Here is a 21,835-nt window from a genome sequence, read left to right as displayed (position 1 = left end):
TGGTATCTCTCCTTCCCCCTCCCACTCGCTCTACTCCCCCCCCCCCCCCCCCCCCCCCCCCCCCTCGTTCTCCTTCTCCCTTCTACCCCACTACTTCCCTACCCTCCCTCTCCCATTCCTCCCTCTTTATTTCCTCCTCTGCTCACCCTTCCTATTTCTTCCTCCTTCCCTTCTTTTCACCCCCTCCTTCACCACTCCACACTCATTCTCAACCCACCCCACCCTCTTTCCCTTCTCTCCTTCCTCCCTCCCTCGTTCACCCTCCCTCCCACTCTTCCCCATCCATTCCTCATCTCTCCTCCCCACCTTCACCCCCACCTTCTCTCCCCCTCTCCCCCTCCCTCCATCCCACTCCTTCCCTCCCTCTTTGTCCTCCCTCTTCTTCACCCTCCCCCCCCCCCCCCACACTTCCCTCCTTCATCCTCCCTCACTTTCCCTCTCTCCTTCTCCTCTCCCTCCTTCCCCCTCTCTCCCTCTATCATTTTTCCTCCATCTCCCTCCCACAGCCTCTTGTGTTCCTGTGCATTAGAATTGCTGCACCAGCCCATGATGCAGCCAGAAAGGATACACAAAGTTCACCAAAACCCTTGCTTAATTATCCTTGTTTTTTTTTCAAAACAAAAGTAATGGAGGTTTGTGTGTAAGAGCTGGATATCTGAACTGTCAGCTGTACATTGATGGCCAGCACTCTCATGGAGTGAGGATATTATGGAACTATGACTCAAGTGCACATAATGGAGGCTGAGACACCAGTGTAGATTGAGGCTGAGCTTCAGTGTTTAAGAAGCCCTTGTTGAGATGGGATAAAAATCAGCTGCATGCATGCGGTCTATATTTCATAAAAAGGAACTGCAGATGCTAGTTTATACCAAAGATACAATGCCCTCCATAATGTGTGGGACAAAGACCCATCCTTTATTTATTTGCCTCTGTACTCCACAATTTGAGATTTGTAATTGCAAAAATCACATGTGGTTAAAGTGCACATTGTCAGATTTGTTTATACATAGTATAAGTTTGTAAGTCATTGGAGCCAAGCCATATTTCCTCAATTGTCTCTGGAGGCAGAGGCATTGGTCTGCATTCTTGGCTGTCAATTCAATGTAGTTAGTCTATGACAGATGGTTGGTAACATCAAGGAACGTGAAGTTCTCAACCATTTCCACTTCAGTATCATTGATGCTGATTGGGATGTACTCCACCATGTTTCCTGAAGTCGATAACTAGCTCCTTCGTCTTGCTGATATTGTGGGAGGGTTTATTGTCCTGGCACCATGTTACTAAGTTCTCTATTTCCTTCTTGTACACACACGTTCCTTCTCCCAGCTGCATTACTTTAGCTGATGCTTTACTAATTTAGCTGATAAAAGAAAGACACAAAGTACTAGAGTAACTCGGCGGGTCGGGTAGCAAGATTCCCGAGTTACTTCAGCATTTTGTGTTTCTCTTTGGAAAAACCGGCATCTGTGGTTCCTCGTTATTACTTCAGCTGATGCTTTATACTTCAGCTGTATTCTTTTAGTTGATTTATAGCTGTATACCTTAGGTTAGCTGATACTTACCCTTTAGCAGTGCAGCAAATTGTGGATGCAGCCCAGACCATCGCGCAAACCAACCTTCCTTCCATTGACTCAATTTACTCCTCACGCTGCCTCCGCAAGGCCAGCAGCATTATCAAGGATGAGTCGCACCCTGGCCACTTCCTCTTCTCCCCTCTCCCATCAGGAAAAAGGCATAGAAGTGTGGAAAACGCACACCACCAGATTCAAAATTCCCAGCTGTTATCAGGCAACTGAATCATCCTGCCACAACCAGAGAGCAGTGCTGAACTACTATCTACCTCTTTGATGACCCTTGGTCTTATCCTTGATCAGACTTTGCTGGATTTACCTTATCACATATCTATACACTGTAAATGGCTCGACTGTAATCATGATTTGTGTAAACAGTATTGAATGTATGTATAGCCTCCGAGAACGTCGGAATAATTTTTTAGCACAGCCCCTGTGTTGTACATGTGTAGGAAAGAACTGCAGATGCCGAAGAAGGGTCTTGACCCGAAACCTTGCCCATTCCTTCTCTCCAGAGCTGCTGCCTGTCCCGCTGAGTAACTCCAGCATTTTGTGTCCTGTATTGGACATATTTTTTTACTTGAATAACATTTATTTTGATTTAAAAAAATCATGCATTGTCATTCTGCTTGTTAGCACACAAGAGCTTTCCACTGCACCTCGGTACTCGTGACAATAAACTAAACTGAACTGAAGTGTAGTGTAGATAGATACAAAATGCTGAAGTAACTCAGTGGGACTGGCAGCATCTCTGGAGTGTGGGAATGGGCGAGGTTTCAGGTCGAGAGCCTTCTTCAGACTGGACCAGAAACATGACCCATTCCTTCTCTCCAGGGATGTTGTCTGTCCCGCTGAGTTATTCCAGCATTTTGTGTTTATCTTCGATTTAAACCAGCATGTGCAATTCTTTCCTTCACGTGTAGGATAGTGTAATGTAAAGTGGTGTTGTGTCAGGTAGTGTTGTGTAGGGTAATGTAGTGTAGTGTAGTGTAGGGCAGGGTAGTGCAATGTAGGGAAGGGTAGTGTAATGTAGGGGGGGTAGTGTGTAGGATAGTGTTGTGTAGGGTAGCGTAATGTATGGAAGGGTAGGGTAATGTATGGAAGGGTAGGGTAGGCTGGGGTAGGGTAGTGTGGAGTGTAGTGTAATGTAGGGTTGTGTCATGTAGTGTACTGTAATGTAGGGTAGTGTAGTGTGATGTAGGGTAGTGTAATGTGGGGTAGTGTAGTGTAATGTAGGGTAGTGTAGTGTGATGTAGGGTAGTGTAATGTGGGGTAGTGTAGTGTAATGTGGGATAGTGTAATGTAATGTGGGGTAGTGTAGTGTAATGTAGGGTAGTGTAATGTAGAGTAAGTAAGTACGTTTATTGGCCAAGTATTCACATACAAGGAATTTGCCTTGGTGCTCCGCCCACAAGTAACAACATGACATACAGTGACAGTTACGAATGACTCAGAAAACACTAAACATTAATAATAATAAAACATTAATGATAAAACACCATTGATCAAGCATGTGAACCAACAAAATACCAGATCAAAGGGAGGCTACAGATTTTTGGCTGTTGAGTAGAGCAACTACTCGTGGATAAAAAATAGTTTTTATGTCTGGTTGTGGCAGCTTTGACAATCCGGAGTCGCCTTCCAGAGGGAAGTGATTCAAAGAATTTGTGGCCAGGGTGAGAGGGGTCAGAGATGATCTTGCCCGCTCGCTTCCTGGCCCTTGCAATGTACAGTTCATCAATGGAGGGAAGGTTGCAGCCAATAACCTTCTCTGCTGATCGGACGATTCGCTGCAGCCCCCAGATGTCGTGCTTGGTGGCTGTGCCAAACCAGACCATGATGGAGAAGGTGAGAACAGACTCTACGAAGGCCTTGTAGAATTGGACCATCATTGCCTGTGGCAGATTGTGCATCCTCAGCTGCCGCAGGAAGTACATCCTCTTCTGTGCCTTTTTGACTGTGGAGTCGATGGTAGCCCCCCCCCCCCCCCACTTAAGGTCCTTGGAGATGATGGTTCCCAGGAACTTAAAGGACTCCACAGATGTGACTGTGGTGTTGTTGATGGTGAGCGGAATGAGATGAGGGGGAGCTCTCTTAAAGTCTACAATCGATTCCACTGTCTTAAGAGCATTGAGCTCCAGGTTGCTGCGATGGCACCAGGACGCTAGCTGTAGTGTAATGTAGGGTAGTGTAGTGTAATGTGGGGTAGTGTAATGTAATGTAGGGTAGTGTAATGTGGGGTAGTGTAATGTAGGGTAGTGTAATGTAGGGTAGTGTAGTGTAGGGTAGTGTAGTGTAGGGTAGTGTAGTGTAGGGTAGTGTAGTGTAGGGTAGTGTAGTGTAGGGTAGTGTAGTGTAGTGTAGTAGGGTAGTGTAATGTAGGGTAGTGTAATGTAGGGTAGTGTAATGTAGGGTAGTGTAGGACAAAGGGTCACAGCTTAAGGATAAGGGGGAAATCCTTTAAAACCGAGATGAGAAGAACTTTTTTCACACAGAGAGTGGTGAATCTCTGGAACTCTCTGCCACAGAGGGTAGTCGAGGCCAGTTCATTGGCTATATTTAAGAGGGAGTTAGATGTGGCCCTTGTGGCTAAGGGGATCAGGGGGTATGGAGAGAAGGCAGGTACGGGATACTGAGTTGGATGATCAGCCATGATCATATTGAATGGCGGTGCAGGCTCGAAGGGCCGAATGGCCTACACCTGCACCTAATTTCTAGGTTTCTATGTAGTGTAATGTAGTGTAATGTAATGTAATGTAATGTAATGTAATGTAGGGTAGTGTAGTGTAATGTAGTATAATGTAATGTAGGGTAGAGTAGTGTAGAGTGGTGTAGGGTAGTATAGTGTAATGTAGTGTAGTACAGTGTAATGTCATGCAGGGCAGGGCAATATAGTGCAGTTTACCTGCGAGGCTACTACCTGCCTCCTAGGCCGCACCTGTCGGTCTCCTAGCAACGGCGGGGCCGGGGCGGCTTCCGGCGGTCGGGCGGGAAGTGACGCGAGCGCCTGGTTACGTGGCCGCTGGGAGGCGGGCGGCGATGCTGGAGATGATGGCGGCGGTGGCGGCGGCCGATGCTGGCGGCCGCTCCACACCCTGCCCCGCACACGGCTCCTCATCCCCGGCCGGCGGGCGCCTCGAGGTCTCCATCGACGGCCTGACGCTGAGCCCCGACCCAGAGGACGAGGACGGGCAGAGGAGGAGGAACGGACTGGAGGAGGAGGAGGAGGACGCGGCGGCGGCAGCGGGCAGGGCAGGCCCCGGGCTGGAGTCAGGCCCAGCTCCCGGCTCCGGGGATGGACAGGCCGCCGCCGCCGAGGGACAGCGGCTCACACAGGCGCTGGTGCAGGAGATGGAGCAGCGGTGGGGCTTCGGCCTCAGTGAGCTCTACAGCCTGGCCTTCCGCTTCTTTAAAGGTACCGCCTCACACAGCAGCCAGAGCCCACATTTCTGTCCCTAACGCCTTGGCACCTCACTTTAAGGGTATCCCCCTCACACAGCAGCTAAAGCCAACACTTCTGCCCCCAAATCTTGCTCCCTTACGTCTGGCACCTCACTTTAAGGGTAGCCCCTCACACAGCAGCTAAAGCCAACACTTCTGTCCCCAGCCCCTCTCTGTAACAGCTAGTACCTCCTGTAAACAGTATCCCCTCACAGAGCAGCCAGAGCCCACACTTCTGTCCCCAGCTCTCTCTCCATAGTGCCTGATACCTCCCTTTAAGGGTATCCCCTCACACAGCAGCTAAAGACAACACTTCTCTCCCCAGCTCTCTCCCTAGTGCCCGACACCTCCCTTGCAAAGGCACTGCCTCACACACAACTAAAGCTAACAACTCTCCCCACACCCCTCTCTGTAGTGCTGGCACGTCCCCATTAAAGGTATTGGCTCCCACAGTAGCCAAAGCTAACACTTCTGTCTTCAGTCCCCTCTTCCTAGTGCCTGACACTGCCCTTGTAAAGGTATCACCTCGCACAGCAGTTAAAGCCAACAACTGTCCTCAGCTCTGTAGCGCCTGGCACCTGTCTTATAAAGGTACCTACTGCCTGACACAGTAGATAAAGTGAACAACTGTTTCCTGCCCCAGTTACATCCCTTGTAAAGGTACCACCTCAAGCAGCAACTAACACCCAACACTTCTGTCCAGCCTCCTCTCTATAGTACCTCCCTTGTAAAGGTCCCGCCTCACACAGCAGCCAAACATGACAACTGTCCCTATTCTCCTCTCCCTAGTGCCCGACACCTCCCTTTTAAAGGTACCACCTCACACAGTAGCTAAAGCCAACACTCTGCCCCCATTTCCCCCCCGGTAGTGCCTGGCACTGCCCTTCATGGCCACTCAAACTCTTGTTATTTCTGTTACTTAGGCTGAGGCTGAGGGGTGATCTTATAGAGATGTATAAGATCTTGAGGGGAAATGATGGAGTGAATGCAGAGGGTATTTTACACATGGCTGAGGATCAAGAACCAGGGGTCATGGATTTAAGGTGTGAATGGAAAGATTTATTAGGAGCCTGAGGAGCAACGTTTCTACAAGAAAGCAAGTGGGTACATAGAACATACGTCACCTATTCCTTTTCACCAGAGATGCTGTCTGACTCGCTGAGTTACTCCAGCTTTTTGTGTCTATCTTTGGTTTAAATAAACCAGCATCTGCAGTACCTTCCTGCACATCTAGTGGCTATGTGGAACAAACAAGAGGAGGTAGTTCAGGCATGTACTATAAACAGCATTTAAAAAACATTCGGACAGATACATGAATAGGAAAAATTTAGAGGGATATGGGCCAAACACATGACAGGTGAGACCTGGTGTAGTTGGGGCATTGTGGTCAAGTTGGGCTGAAGGGTCTGTTTTCATGCTTTATGACTCTGACTATAACTGCAACTCTAATGCAGTATCACAAGATAAAAGTCCAATTATTGCAGTTGAGGAGACTGGATTCAGAAAATAAACACACCAATAGCCGAGACAGCAAAGTTAGCCAATTTACTGTCTGCCTGTCCAAATGTCTTTAGAATGTTATTATAGTACCTGCTGCAACTGCATCCTCTTGCAGCTTATTCCATGTACGCAGTAATGTTCCACTTACAAAAATCAAGTTAGTTTGAAGTGAGGACAAGATATCAACACGTATCCTGTAGAAGTAAGGGTGCCAAATAGGAGTTAAGAAACATAGTGCTGGAGGAAATCAGTGGGTCAGACAGCATCTGTGGAGGACCAAATGAAATCTGGCATCTTACCAAACTAATGTCGTGTAGGGCAGGGCAGGGCCTGAGTTTCACAGGCCGCAGAGGGAAGTGACAGATGCTCAGAGACAGGACTGGGTATAGAGGTCAAGACACAAGGAACTGCAGAGGAGCTATGGCACCTGCATTTCCCTGTGTCTCCGCAACTGTACCTACCCCTCTCTCTGTAGCACCCGTTACCTCCCTGTGTGGCATTGAAACTGTTTAGTTTAAAGATACAGCATGAATACAGGCTCTTCAGCCCACCGAGTCCCTACCGACCATTGAATTTTTATGGAAGCCAATTAACCTACAAACCTGCACGTCTTTGGAATGTGGTCGGAAATTGGAGCACCCGGAGAAAACCCACGCCATCACAGAGAGAGTGTACAAACTCCATCCAGACCAGATAGCACCCGTAGACTGGACGGAACGCGCGTCACTGAAGCTGTGAGGCAGCAACTGTACAGCTACACCACTGCGCTGCCCAATGCTCTGACAGATAAAAATCCAGTTTGTTTTAGGTGAAGGCAGGACATCATCGAACATTATTTTCAAGTAAAGTAGCCAAATGACAGTTTTGAAATAGAGTGCTGGAAGAACGCAGACGGTTAGGCAGCATTTGTGGTAATCTTGGAAAGGCGACATTTTGGGTTGGGACCCATCAGACTCTTTAGCTTGGGAGTCCTTATGTCAGAAGTTTGTACCGAGCCCTGCTACTAGCCCAGGCTCAAGTACCTGTCGCCTCCCATGCGTGGGTTTGTGGATTAATTGGCCTCTGTAAATTGCCCTTAGTGTGTAGGTAATGGATTGGAAAGTGGGATAACATAGAACTGGTGTGAACAGGTGATCGATGGTTGGTGTAGACTCGGTGGGCTGATGGACCAATTTCTGTGTTACATCTTTCGATCAAAAAACATTCTGTTGAAGTAAGGGTGTCACAGAGAGTTAAGAAATTGCTGGAGGAACTAAGCGGGTGAGGCAGCATCTGTGGAGGACCAGAGGAACTCCTGGATCTGCACCTCCTTATGTCTTCACTAAAGTACCCAGCCCCGTTTCCATTTGTCTCCATTTGCCGCCAGTGAAAGTATGTTACTAAAACCACAATCTCAAGACAGGAATCACAAGATAAAACTGTTGACAATTGAAGCAGCAAAGTTAGCCAATTTATGAGCAGCAAACTCATACAGACAAATATTGAAGTCAACGGTGAACATTCCGTTGAATTAAGATAACCTACTAGGATTTACAGATTCAAAGTGCTGGAGGAACTCAGTGGGTTAGGCAGCATCTGGCAAAAGACAGACTGAGGAAGGGTCCCGACCCAAATTGCCACCTGTCTATTTCCTTATCTGACCCGCTAAGTTTTCCTGACAGATTTTTACCCAAAATTGCAGATTGCCAAATGCAGGCAAATGGGACCAGCTTATTGGCAGGCATGGACGAGTTGTGCCGAAAGGCCTGTCTGTTGTGCGGCTATGATTCCATCAAGAGTTTCTTGTGTAGTTGCACAGCTGTTGGGGTTAACATCTGATCTACAAGGGAGGCACTTTTGACAACGTAGCACTCTCAAAATTCACATAGGAGCTTCTCCTATCCTATTTCTGGTGGATATAGATAAAGTCATGGAGCTTCGGCCCACCAATCCACGGCAACCCATTCACACTAGTTCTATGACGTTATCCCATTTTATCATCTACTCTTCTGCACACTAGGGGCAATTGTCCTCCTAACACACATGTCTTTGGAACATGGTGGGAGGGGGGCGGAGGAATCCGGAGCGTCCAGGGAAAACCCACCTGGTCACGGGGAGAACTTGCAACTTCTACATAGATAGCACCCGAGGTCAGGATCAAACCCGTGTCTCCGGCAATGTGAGGCAGCGGCTTTACTGGCTGTGCCACTGTGCCGGTGGAATAATATTATTCTATTAGATTATGTTAATTTCAGGATTCCTGTCTCCAAAACTGCATTAAGTTAGATGAAGTATATGTGTTGTTAACGTTTAAAAAAATAATAGTGTTATTGTAAAGTGCACAGAAAGTTTGTTTACCTCTTAGCTGTAACAGCTCTTTTAAAGGGAGCCCAGCTATTACCCTGCAACTCGACAAGTTGCCTTGCATTAATTTTAGTCAATACCGTGGGCAAGTTGGGCCGAAGGGCCTGTTTCTATGCTGTATGACTGTTGGGTTCCTAACTATAATTTTGTTTCAATTTGCCTCTCCCAGTTATCTTTATTCCATGTCCTCCAGTTATTTATCTTCCTAGTGCATGCAGTCTCTCATTTACAAAACCACCCGTAGATGGTGCATCTCCGCTGACCTTCAGTTCAGTTATATGGAACTCCAGAGAGTAGTTTGTATCTGAGCTGCCAGAGGAAGCTACAGAAGTGGATACAATTACAACTTTAAAAAGACATTTGGACTGAGATTTGGACAGGAAGGGTTCAGAGGGCTGTGGGCCAAATGTAGCCAAATGTCCCAGTGTGCCAACTTGGTCAGCATGGACAAGGTGAGCTGAAGGGCCTGTTTCTCTGCTCTATGACTCCATGGATATTCCCAATGGATTTGCTTACAACATAATTTACAAGGAAACTGCAGACAGCAGGCTGCTGTACTAGAGTGCCAGATGAGAATATTGCATGGACTAATGATTTTTAACTGAAGAAATATTGCAAAGAGTATGTTTATTCACTTTGGAAGAGGCTGAGAGGGTTAATTTAATTAAGATGTTCAAACAAGGAGACGTGAGTGGGCCACGGTTTTGCTCTGCCATTCAGTAAAATCATGGCTAAGTCTGACATGGTGGATTGGAAGGATCATAAGGTATCGGAGCAGAATTGGGTTATTCGGCCCATCGAGTCTGCGCCACCATTCAATCAAGGCTGATCTATTTTACCCTCTCATCCCCATTCTCCTGCCTTCTCCTCATAACCTTTGACGCCCTTACTAATCAGGAATCTGTCACTCTGCTTTAAAAATACTAAGTGACGGCCTCCACAACCATCTGTAGCAATGAATTCCACAGATTCGCCACCCTCTGGCTAAATAAATTCCTCCTCATCATTCCAAAGGTAAATCGTTTTATTCTGAAGCCATGTCCTCTGGTCTTATTCCACTGCTGGAAACATCCTCTCTGCATTCACTCTATCTACACTTCTCATTATTCTACTACTACTACTACTACTCTTGCCAGTATTTTTTGGAAGATTTAGAAGGAGTTAACAAATTAATTTTGCTCAGGTAATTGATGTTATTGAGTAATGACAGGCCACATATCGCCAATAAAGGTGATCGAGGAAGAAGCTTGGTACATTTAAAGTATTTAGTTGAGCTTGAAGGGTCATGATTTACAAGGGAACCTGAGGGGTATTAGTTTAGTTTAGGGATGCAGCGCGGAAATAGGCCCTTCTACGGGTGATCGGTGGTCAACGTGGACACGGTGGGCCGAAGGGGACTTGTTTCCATGCTGTGCCTCTTAAAGTAAACTAAATACAATCAAGTCAAACACAAGTACAACAGGTAGAGTAAAGAGGAAACAGTACTAAGAGTGCCGAATATAGTTTCTCAGCATGTTAGTGTAACAGTTTCAAAGACAAAGTGCACTGTCTGCAATCATTCAGCAGGCAATGCTTGGAGGACTATTGTCCGAATATGGACAAATTGGATTAGTGTGGATGAGCAAAAAGAACAGTGTGGGTGAGATGTCGAAGAGCTTGTTCCTGTGCTGTACAACACTATGACAGTGGATCACAGAGCAGGATGTGCAAGTAGTTAGATGGCTTCTTCAGATAACGCTATGTCACGAGATCAATGCTGCCCCCGCCCGATTGATTCATTTCTGATTCCATAACCCTAAGACAGTCATTATTTTAAATCTGGGCAACACTGTCACAGGTAATAAAGCTTCTGCCTCACAGCTCCAAAGTGTTAGGTTCGGTACTATCCCATAGAGCCTGCGTGGAGTTTGCACATTCTCCCTGTGACTATGTGGATTTCCCCGGAGGTACGCTGGTTTTCTCGCATATCCCACATCCTAAAGACGTGCCGGTCTGTCAGTTAATTGGCCGTTGTCGGTATCCAGTGATGTGAAGGTGAACACTTAAATCGGGAATGGGTGGGAGGTGATGTTCATGGGAATGTGAGGAGAAGCAGTTCCAGAGAAAACCCGCAGGGGAATGGTCTGTGAGCTGACGTATATAAAATTATGAGAGGCGTAGATAGGGTAGACAGTCAGAACCTTTATCTCAGGGTGGAGATGTCAAAGACAAGAGGGTGTAGCTTCACGGTGAGAGGGGGATAGTTTAAAGAAGATGTGCGGTAGGCAAGTTTTGTTACTCAGCGCGTTGATGCCTGAAACGTGCTGCCATGGACGATTGTGGAGGCAGATACGATAGTGACATGTAGTGGCTATTAGATCGCACATGGATACAGAGGGATACAGTGCCCTCCATAATGTTTGGGACAAAGATCCATCATTTATTTATTTGCCTCTGTACTCCACAATTTGAGATTTGTAATAGAAAAAAAAAATCACATGTGGTTAAAGTGCGCATTGTCAGATTTTAAATAAAGGCCATTTTTGATACATTTTGGTTTCACCATGTAGAAATTACAGCTGTGTTTATACATAGCCCCCTCCATTTCAGGGCACCATAATGTTTGGGACAGAGCAATGTCATGTAAATGAAAGTAGTCATGTTTAGTATTTTGTTGCATGCAATCACTGCTTGAAGTCTGCGATTCATGGACATCACCAGTTGCTGGGTGTCTTCTCTGGTGATGCTCTGCCAGACCTGTATTGCAGCCATCTTTAGGTTATGCTTGTTTTGGGGGCTAGTCCCCTTCAGTTTTCTCTTCCACATATAAAAAGCGGCTCAATTGGGTTCAGATCGGGTGATTGACTTGGACACTCATGAATTGACCATTTTTTTACCTTTGAAAAACTCATTTGTTGCTTCAGCAGTATGTTTGGGATCATTATCTTGCTGTAGAATGAATTACCGGCCAATAGATTTTGAAGCATTTGTTTGAAATTGAGCAGATAGGATGTGTCTATACACTTCAGAATTCATTATGCTACCACCTTCAGCAGTCGTATCATCAATGAAGAAAAGTGAGCCAGTAACTTTAGCAGCCATCCATGCCCAGGCTATAACACCCACACCACAGCTTTTCTCAGAGGTGGTATGCTTTGGATCTTGGGCAGTTCCTTCTCTCCTCCATACTTTGCTCTTGCCATCACTCTGATATAAGTTAATCTTCGTCTCATCTGTCCACAAGCCCTTTTTTCCAGAACTGTGGCTGTTCTTTTAAGTACTTCTTGGCAAACTGTAACCTGGCCATCCTATTTTTGCGGCTAACCAGTGGTTTGCATCTTGCAGTGTAGCCTCTGTATTTCTGTTCATGGTGTTCTGTGGACAGTGGTCATGTTACAGTTGTAATAGATGTTGGTGAGGCTGCATTTAGATTAGGTCATTGACAAATCCACACCTGTCTCTTGAAGAGTGTTTCTGGTCTATCGGACAGGTGTTTGGGGATTTTGTTTTATTATAGAAAGAATTCTTCTGCCATCAGCTGTGGAGATCTTCCTTGGCCTGCCAGTCCCTTTGCGATTAGTAAGCTCACCAGTGCTCTCTTTCTTCTTAATTATGTTCCAAACAGTTGATTTGGATAAGCCTAAGGATTGGCTGATGTCTCTAACAGTTTTATTCCTGTTTCTCAGTCTCATAATGGCTTCTTTGACTTTCATTGGCACAACTTTGGTCCTCATGTTGATAAATAGCAATAAAAGTTTCCAAAGGTGATGGAAAGACTGGAGGAAAGACTAGGTGCTGATAGCTCTCCAATACCTGCATTAAGGAGGCAACTAAACACACCTGAGCAATTACAAATACCTGTAAAGCCACCTGTCCCAAACATTATGGTGCCCTGAAATGGGAGGACTATGTGTAAACGCAGCTGTAATTTCTACAAGGTGAAACCAAAATGTATAAACAATACCCTTTAATAAAATCTGACAATGTGCACTTTAATCACATGTGATTTTTTTTTTCTATTACAAATCTCAAATTGTGGAGTACAGAGGGAAATAAATAAATGATGGGTCTTTGTCCCCAACATTATAGAGGGCATAGTATGTATCACATGCAGGCAAAGGTGATTAGTTTAATTTGGTATCGTGTGTGGCAGAGACAATGTGAGCCGAAGGACTTATTCCTGTGCTGTACTTTTTTGTTTTCTATAGACTCTATGGTCTGAAATTACCTCATCCCATGTTGTATGTTCATTTCATTTCATTTCATTTCATTTCATTTCATATCAATGTGACAATATATCTGAATGCTTTATTCTAAATATTTTGGCTCTTTCTGTAATGCTGAGATAACCCAAAGCAAATGGTACACTGCAATTTCCTCCTTTTAGCCATTAGTCCTTCCACAATATTTACATTCTACCCGACTCTCTCTCTTTCATTACATTCCCTTTATCCTCCCCCCCCCCCCCCCCCCCCCCCCCCCATAGTCTTTCCACGATATTTACATTCTACCCAACTCTCTCTCTTCCATTACATTCCCTTTAACCCCCCCCCCCCCCCCCCCCTCACTGGCCTGGTTTTACAGATAGGGAGCATTCTGACAATTCTCCATGAAATCTCTATGGATGTTTCACTGTGTGTGTACATAAGTAAAAGTTGTCAGTCAGAAGGGAAGTTGGGACACTGGTGCAGAATTGGACCAGGACTGCAAATATAGAGTAATACAGGCCCATCGGTCCAACTTGCCACACTGGCCAACATGTCCCAGCCGCACTAGTCCCAGCTGCCTGCGTTTGGCCCAGATCCCTGCAAACCTGACATATCCATGTACCTGCCTAACTGTTTCTTAAACGTTGGAATAGACGCTGCCTCAACTACCTCCTCTGGCAGCTTGTTCCATACACACACCACCATTTTTGTAAAAAAAGCTACCCCTCAGATTCCTATTAAACCTTTTCCCCTTCACTATAAACCTATGTCCTCTGGTCCTCGATTCACCCACTCTGGGTAAGAGACTGTGCATCTACCCGATCTATTCCTCTCATACACCTCTATAAGATCGCCCCTCAATCCTCCTGAGCTCCAAGGAATAACGTCCCAGCCTATTCAACCTCTCCCTATAGCTCAGACCCTCTCGTCCTGGCAACATCCTCGTAAATCTTCTCTGTACCCTTTCCAGCTTGACAAAATCTTTCCTATAACATTGTACTCAGAACTGAACATAATAATCTAAATGCAGCCTCACCAACATCTATTACAACTGTAACATGACCTCCAAACTTCTACACAATGACTGATGATGGCCAATCTGCCAAAAGCCTTTTTGACCACCTTATCTACCAGCGACTCCACCTTCAAGGAACCATGCACCTACACTCCTAGATCCATCTGCTGCACAACACTCTCCAGAGGCCTTCTATTCACCGTGTAGGTTCTGTCCATCTTGGACTTCCCCAAATACAACACATCATGTTTCTCTATTAAATTCCATCAACCATTCCTCAGCCCACCTGGCCAATCCAAAACCCTGCTGCAATATTTCACAATTATCTTCACTATCTGCAAAACCACCCACATTTGCATCACTCCTCAAACTTGCTAATCCATGTATGTTCTCATTCAAATCATTGATAGAGATGACAAACAGTAATGGGCCCTGCATCGAATCCTGAGGCACACCACTTGTCACAGGCCTCCAGTCTGAAAAGCCACCTCCCACCATCACCCTCTGCTTCCTTCCATGAAGCCAATTTTCTACCTATTCAAATATCTCCCCTTGGATCCCATGCGATCTACCCTTCTAGAGCAGTACCATGCGGAACCTTGCTGAAGTCCATATATACAACATCTACAGCTGATCTCTTCAACCTTTTTGGTCAGCCTTCTTTAAACGTTGACATCTCCTTTAAACTTTGCTCCTTTCACTTTAAACCTATGCCCTCTGGTATTTGATACTGCCCGTCTACTCCATCTATGCTTCTCCTAATTTTACATATTTCTATCGGGCCTCCTCTCAATGTCCGATGCTCCAGAGAAAACAATCCAATGTCCCTATTTAAAAATTGCTGCCCTAATGGAGCTTCTGCCTCACGGCTTCAAAGTCTTGGGTAGAGTTGCTACTTTACAGCGCCAGCGACCCGGGTATGATCTTGAATATGGGGGCTGGACAAAAATGCTGGAGAAACTCAGCGGGTGAAGCAGCATCTATGGAGCGAAGGAATTGGTGACGTTTCAGGTCGAGACCCTTGTACGGAGTTTGCACGTTCTCCTTGTGACCGTGTGGAGTTTTCTCCAGGTGCTCTGGTTTCTACCCACATTCCAAAGATGTTTAAGTTTGTAGATGAATTGGCTTTTATAAATTGTCTCTAGTGTGTAGAATAGAACTAGTGTATAGGGGGGGGGAACTTGGTTGGTGCTGACTCGATGGGCCGAGTGGCCTGTTTTCACACGATCTCTAAACTAAAACTAAACTGATTTGTAGTGAAAACCTGTCATCTAAATTTGTTTCTAATATTCCATTCAAGAATTACATAGTGATAGTTACATTATAATTTCAATTATTAATGAGAACACTACAGAAGAATATTAGCTGGAAAATTGGAATATTTATATGCAGAGGCCTTGTGTGTTTTTAACTGTTTTAACATACATTTGTATTGAATATATATTCAAAATTAATGTGCCAAAGTACAGTTGCTCCGTTTATCCAGATCTAAATTCCCATTCCTGGACTTTTAGTTAAATTGCAATGTACATTGCAATGTTCTATCTTATAGAAACTTAAAAAAATTCTTAAGGGGTTGGACAGGCTAGATGCAGGAAGATTATTCCCGATGTTGGGGAAGTCCAGAACTAGGGGTCACAGTTTAAGGATAAGAGGGAAGTCTTTTAGGACCGAGACGAGAAAATCATTTTTTACACAGAGAGTGGTGAATCTGTGGAATTCTCTGCCACAGAAAGTAGTTGAGGCCAGTTCATTGGCTATATTTAAGAGGGAGTTAGATGTGGCCCTTGTGGCTAAAGGGATCAGGGGGTATGGAGAGAAGGCAGGGATGGGACCCTGAGTTGGATGATCAGCCATGATCATATCGAATGGCAGTGCAGGCTCGAAGGGCCGAATGGCCTACTCCTGCACCTATTTTCTATGTTTCTATGTAAAGTCAGGTTATAATTTGATCTTGTTCCATAACAACTGCTACAAATCAATTTAATGTCTCGTGTCTTCAGCAAGGACTAGAATCTTCCGATAATGTTCCATTTAAGAGGTTGTTGGCTACTGTCGAAGCTTCCAGAATGTAATGGGAATTATTGATCTGAGTAGGAAATGGGTTGAGTGTCAGGAGACAGAGAATAGAGATGATGGACAGGATATGACAGCTAGATTCCCTCAGGAATCTGCTTGGTCTGCAGCTACTCAGTGCGTTTGTTAATCACAATTGATGTTGTCGGGGGCCTTGCACCCAAGATGGCTGATGACATATAGATAGGCAACATTCTAAACAGCATTTCATGCCTCTCCTCTCCTCATCTAGCTACCTTTTTGTCTTTTCATCTCTGCCCTTTGGCCAACCATTTGCCAATCAAAACCCCGGGTCACCTGCATCTACCTCTCCTTTAGAAACGTGGAAGTGCAGATGCTGGTTTATTTTTTTTAAAAAGACACAAAGTGCTGGAGTAACTCGGCAGTTCAGGCAGCATCTCTGGAGAATGTGGGTAGGTGACTTTTTGGGTTGGGACCCTTCTTCAGGAAGAGTTGCCTCTAAATATTCTCCGGGGGTGCTGCCTGGCCCGCTGAGTTATGCCCCTGTCCCACTTAGGAAACCTCTGGAGACTTTGGGTCCGTGCGGTTCCCGGAGGTTGCAGGTGGTTGCAGGTAGTGGAAGCAGGTAGGGAGACTGACAAAAACCTCCAGGAACCGCACGGAAACCTTGGGTGGGGCGCAAAGCCTCCAGAGGTTTCCGTTCAGGTCTCCTAAGTGGGACAGGGGCATAACTCCTGTACTTTGTGTCCACAAATCGTAGGAGCAGAATTAGGCCATTTGGCCCATCAAATCTACTCCGCAATTAAATCATGGCTGATCTATCTTTCCCTCTCAACCCCATTCTCCTGACCTCACCATAACCATTGACACCCTTATGAATGAAGAATTTATCAATCTTCACTTAAAGAATACCCAAAGACTTTGGCCTGCACCATCTGTGGAATTTTCACCACCCTCTGACTAAAAAAAAAAGCTGTCATTTTCTGTAAACCCGCATCTGAAGTTCCTTGTATCTACATTATAAACTGTGTGCACGGAAGGGTTAAATTGCAAAAGTATCAACAAACAAACAAAATTATGGCAAATTGTTTTCAATGGGCAAATGCGAGTTCTCTCATTTGGACTCTTTTTTAAAAAAGCGAGTTCTTCCTGAATGGTTAAGACCAGGAAATGCTGGAGGTAAAAATTAACTTGGGGAGTTTTTTTCTGTGCTCCAGCTGTGGTACTGGAGATGGGTGTTGTAATCGAGTAAATCCAGTGCAGTTATAGCACCAGCATGTGGCAATGTGGAAAATTGCCCATGTATATCCTGTTCATCGGAAAAAAAAATCCAATCCAGTTAATTGCCATCCATCAGCCTACTCTTAAATATCAGCAAGGTACCTGAAGATTATATTATTAATGCTGGCAAGCGGCACTCACCAACCAATGCCCAGTTTGGGTTGTACCAGGGCCACCTGGCTCTCAACCTCAGCCCACCCTTGCTACAGAAATGGATTCCAGAGTTTAGAGTGACTTCTCTTAACATCACGCCAGCATTTGACCTAATGTGGCATCCAGAAGTATTGGGATTGGTTTATTATTGTTTCTTGTACCGCATGGTGAAATATATTTTTAGAAATACACAATGAAAGCTGGCCACACCAAATCCACACTGAACACCAATAGCACCTTATCACACTTGTGACCCCACCCCCGACACGCACGGGGCAATTTACAGAGGCCAATTAACCTGTAGTCCGGCGCGCCTTGCAGGAGGAAACCGGAGCACCCAGAGGTATCCCATGCAGTTACAGGTTGGTCGTGCAAACTCCACCCAGACAGCAGCCGAGGTCGGGATCAAATCTGGGTTTCCGATGCTGTGAGGCAGCGGCTCTACCATTACGTATTGCAGTTTTGACCGTTCTTTATTGTCGCACTTACCCAGCTAGGTACTGCGAAATTATTTTCTTTGCATACAGTTCAGTAAAACTTTGCTATACATAGGCACATTCGGACATGAGTAGATCCAGTGAAAACATGCTAGACATGAGTACAATCAAGCTGTACACAAGTACAACAGGTAATGCAAAGAGAAAAAATACCAGAGTGCAGAATATAGTATTCCACCATTATAGAGAATAAGTTAGGTTGGGAGATGAGGGCTATCCCTCTAGCTTATGGAACGAATGTTCAGTAGTCTGATAACGGCAGGGAAGAAGCTCATACAGTGTGCAAACAGGCCCTTTGGCCCAACATGCCCCATCTACACTTGTCCCCACCTGCCTGTAGTTGGCCCATATCCCTCTAAACAAATCTTATCTTTGTCCTTGTCCAAATGTTTTTTTCAAACATTGTGTTCATACCTGCAATAGGAAAACAAGCTGTTCCTGAATCTCGTTGTACATGCTTTCAATTTTTGTACCTTCTGCCCGATGGGAGAGGCAAGAAGATGGAATGAGCGGGATGTAAATGTTCAATGATTGTGCCCTGGTAAAACCGAAGTCATTGGGAATCAAAGAACAGCTCGGGTGTAAATTAAGAACCGGAATAGATGCCTGAGTCTGTTCCACCATTTCATAAGAGAATGAATGGCTGGTTGTGATGTCAATACGTTCCTGTCCACCCCTGGTAATCTCTCACCTCTTTGGATGTGAATGTACAAAGCAAGCTGAGCAAAGCTTGCAGATAGCAGTGAACTATGTGGTATCGTAGACAGTGAAGATGATTATCACAAATTACAGCAGCATCTTGATCATCTGGCCAAGTGGCCTGGGTAATGACAAATGAAGCTTAATTCTCCACTTTCAGGAAACCATGCATTTGTACCCCAAGAACTCTGTTCTATAACACACTCCATGGTGCAACCATTTACGGTGCAAGTCCTTCCTTGATTTAAATTAACCAAATGCAATGCCTCACATTTTTTTACGAGTTATATTCCATCTGCCATTACTTGATCCACTTTCCCAGTCGATCTAGATCCAGTTGTAATAATTCGCTGTCTGCTATATGGTCAATTCTGGAGTCATTCACAAACTTACTAATCATGCCAAATACATTCTCATCTAAATTGTTAATATCGATGACAAGCAACAGTGAATCCAGCACCAATCCCCGGCGACACATCACTGTTACAATTCTGGAAAACAACCCTGCATTAACACCCTCTGACTCAAGGGATTTGCTTGATCTCAACTGCATGTGCCTGACAGGTTGCGTATGTACAACCCTCGTGAACCAGGTTTCCTTAATCTTGCCAACCTTTCCTTTCACTTCAACAGGAACACACGGTCCCTGAAATCCCTGAAAGCTCCTACCTGTCCTGTCTCTGTCTCGGAAAGCTCTGTCTGTCTCTGTCTTGCTCTGGTCTCTGTCTCCTCTCTCTCCCTCTCCCTCTCCCTCTCCTGTCTCTCCCTCTCCCTCTCTCTCTCTCTCTCTCCCTCTCTCTCTCTCTCCCTCTCTCTCTCTCTCTCTCTCTCTCTCTCTCTCTCTCTCTCTCTCTCCCTCTCCGTCTCCGTCTCCGTCTCCCTCTCCGTCTCCCTCTCCGTCTCTCTCTGGCTCTCTCTCCCTCTCCCCCTCCCTCTCTCTCAGTATCTCCTCTCCCTCTGTCTCTCTCTCTCTCCCTCTCTGTCTCTGTGTCTCTCTTCTAAATTCCAGTGGATATAAGACTAACCTGTCCCGCCTTCCTTGTAAGACAACCAATCTCTCTCTCTGTCCCTATCCCTGTCTTTGTGCGTGTGTGTCTCTCTCTCTCTCTGTCTCTCCCTCTGTCTCTCTCTCTCCCTGTATTAGAATAAAATAAATAATCCTCAAGCCCTATGAAACTGAAGCTTAACCACTGTATTCTATTTCCCGAGCAATTTGATGACACTGTGCCAATCTTGCAAGCTGGTCAGTTTGATCCTCAGCAGTTAGAAGGCTTTCACAATCATTCATCTGGGACAGGATCAATAGTTGCCTGGAGGAAACTGAACTAATTAAGGCAAACATACATCGATTTGTGTAGGGCAAGTAGTGTTTGACCAATGTGATAGAAAACATTGATGAGGTAATGTATAGAGATGAGACCAATGCAGTCGTGTGGTGCGAATGGATTTTCAGAATACTTTCCAGATGTTCCACATATGATATTATGAGAGGAACTAGATAGGGTAGACAGTCAGAGCCTCTTTCCCAGGTTGGAAAAATCAAATATTAGAGAGGCAAAGTTTAAAGGATATATGCGGGGCACGTTTTTATACACAGAAGGTGGTGGATGGCGTCCTGGAATGCGCTATAATGGGTATTTTAGTTTTGTTTAGTTTAGAGATACAGAGTGAAAACAGGCCCTTCGGCCCACTGAGTCTGTGCCGACTAGCAACTACCCATACACTATTTCCATCCTACACACTAAGGATAATTTACAGAAGGCAATTAACCTACAAACCTGCGTGACTTTGGAATATGGGCAGAAACCAGAGCACCAGGAGAAAAGCCATGCGGCCACGGGGAAAACATGCAAACTCCACACTGGCATCAACTGTAGTCAGGATTGAACCCGTGTCTCTGGCGCTGTAAGGCAGCAACTCCACCAGCCTTGCATTGCCACCCTGTTACCACTGCGTACGTCTTTAATTCACTGTGCACGGTGGAGACAGAAACTATATTGGTGTTCAAGAGACATGCAGGGAATGGAGGGATATGGATCACGTGCAGGCAGATAAGAATTATTCTTGGTATCATGTTCAGCACAGACATTGTTGGCCAAATTGCATCTTTTGGTGCTGCACTGTTCTATGTTGCATAACAGGCCTTCCTTGTTGTCCAAAGTGAATGGGTTTGGGCTGGGGACAGGTTCAGGTTTGAACCTACTTATCACTCACTGCTCCCACAGACCCGCTCGGTTGAACCGGCAGTGAAGAGTGGACACTGGGGTGGAGAGTCAGCACGTCAAGGGTGAGAATAGAATGATAATTGTCTCTTCTGTATTGCTGCAGTTGTTAAATGCATCCCTGTTCCATTTACCCGCTGCAGCTTCATGCTTTCTGAAAGGTTTCTCTGTCATTCATTGATATTTTGCAGTGGAGATGGAGCCCGTTTTGTTTCTATACATTGTGCTATTTTGCTAGCTGCGCATTTATAGCGCAAGTTGTGTTTTGTCTCTGGATTTGGAATGAACAATAGCAGTTCACAAGATCATGAGAATATACAGTGTAGTAGCCCGCAATGTCCTTGCTGTCAAAATTAAACTATTTACATTCCTCCCACTTGTCAACTCTTGCTTGTAGCCTTTGTAGGTTGCTGTTGTTCTGGTGTTCTGGGCTCCAGTGAACCTTGTTCCAGTTTAATTGTGTTTCTCTGCTCTTGCTCAGCTGAAACATTCTTTGTATGCTCATAAGCCATTTGAGGGTTTGCTAGTTGCACCAAGAGGCAAACTGAAGCTGTTGCCAGCAGCCTTACAGCGGAGGGGCTGGCAGAAAGCCAAAGAATCAATACTCAAGGGTGGTTCGGTGCTAGTGAAGACGTGGCTTCAGTAACAAGGGGATTAGTTTAGTGTAGAGACACAGGCCCTTCAGCCCACCGAGTCCGCGCCGACCAACGACCACCCGTCTGCACTAGCTCTTTGTTATCTCACGTTCTTGACCACTTCCTACGCACTATTGGGCAATTTTACAGAGGCCACATAACCACATTTCTGTGGCAGCCAATAAGGCTTCTGATTCCTGACGAGACTGGAAATTCAGGCTGCAATGACTCTTACCAACCTCTGCAGGTGCATC

At 45.5% G+C, this 21,835-nt stretch overlaps 1 protein-coding gene across 1 annotated transcript in view; it reads left to right on the top strand.

Annotated features, from left to right (window-relative positions):
- The first annotated feature begins 4,557 nt into the window (after positions 1–4,557).
- Positions 4,558–21,835, top strand: part of acbd3 (acyl-Coenzyme A binding domain containing 3) — a 46,293-nt gene continuing 29,015 nt past the window's right edge. The window contains exon 1 of the mRNA XM_055636249.1: positions 4,558–4,986. Coding sequence (XP_055492224.1) covers positions 4,611–4,986 — 376 coding nt within the window. The 5' untranslated portion in view covers positions 4,558–4,610. The remainder of the gene's footprint in view (positions 4,987–21,835) is intronic.

This window comes from Leucoraja erinacea, chromosome 5 (assembly GCF_028641065.1).
Source record: "Leucoraja erinacea ecotype New England chromosome 5, Leri_hhj_1, whole genome shotgun sequence".
Classification (NCBI taxonomy): domain Eukaryota; kingdom Metazoa; phylum Chordata; class Chondrichthyes; order Rajiformes; family Rajidae; genus Leucoraja; species Leucoraja erinaceus.
The sequence above is the reverse complement of the archived record's forward strand: the minus strand, read 5'-3'. Positions and strand labels throughout refer to the sequence as shown.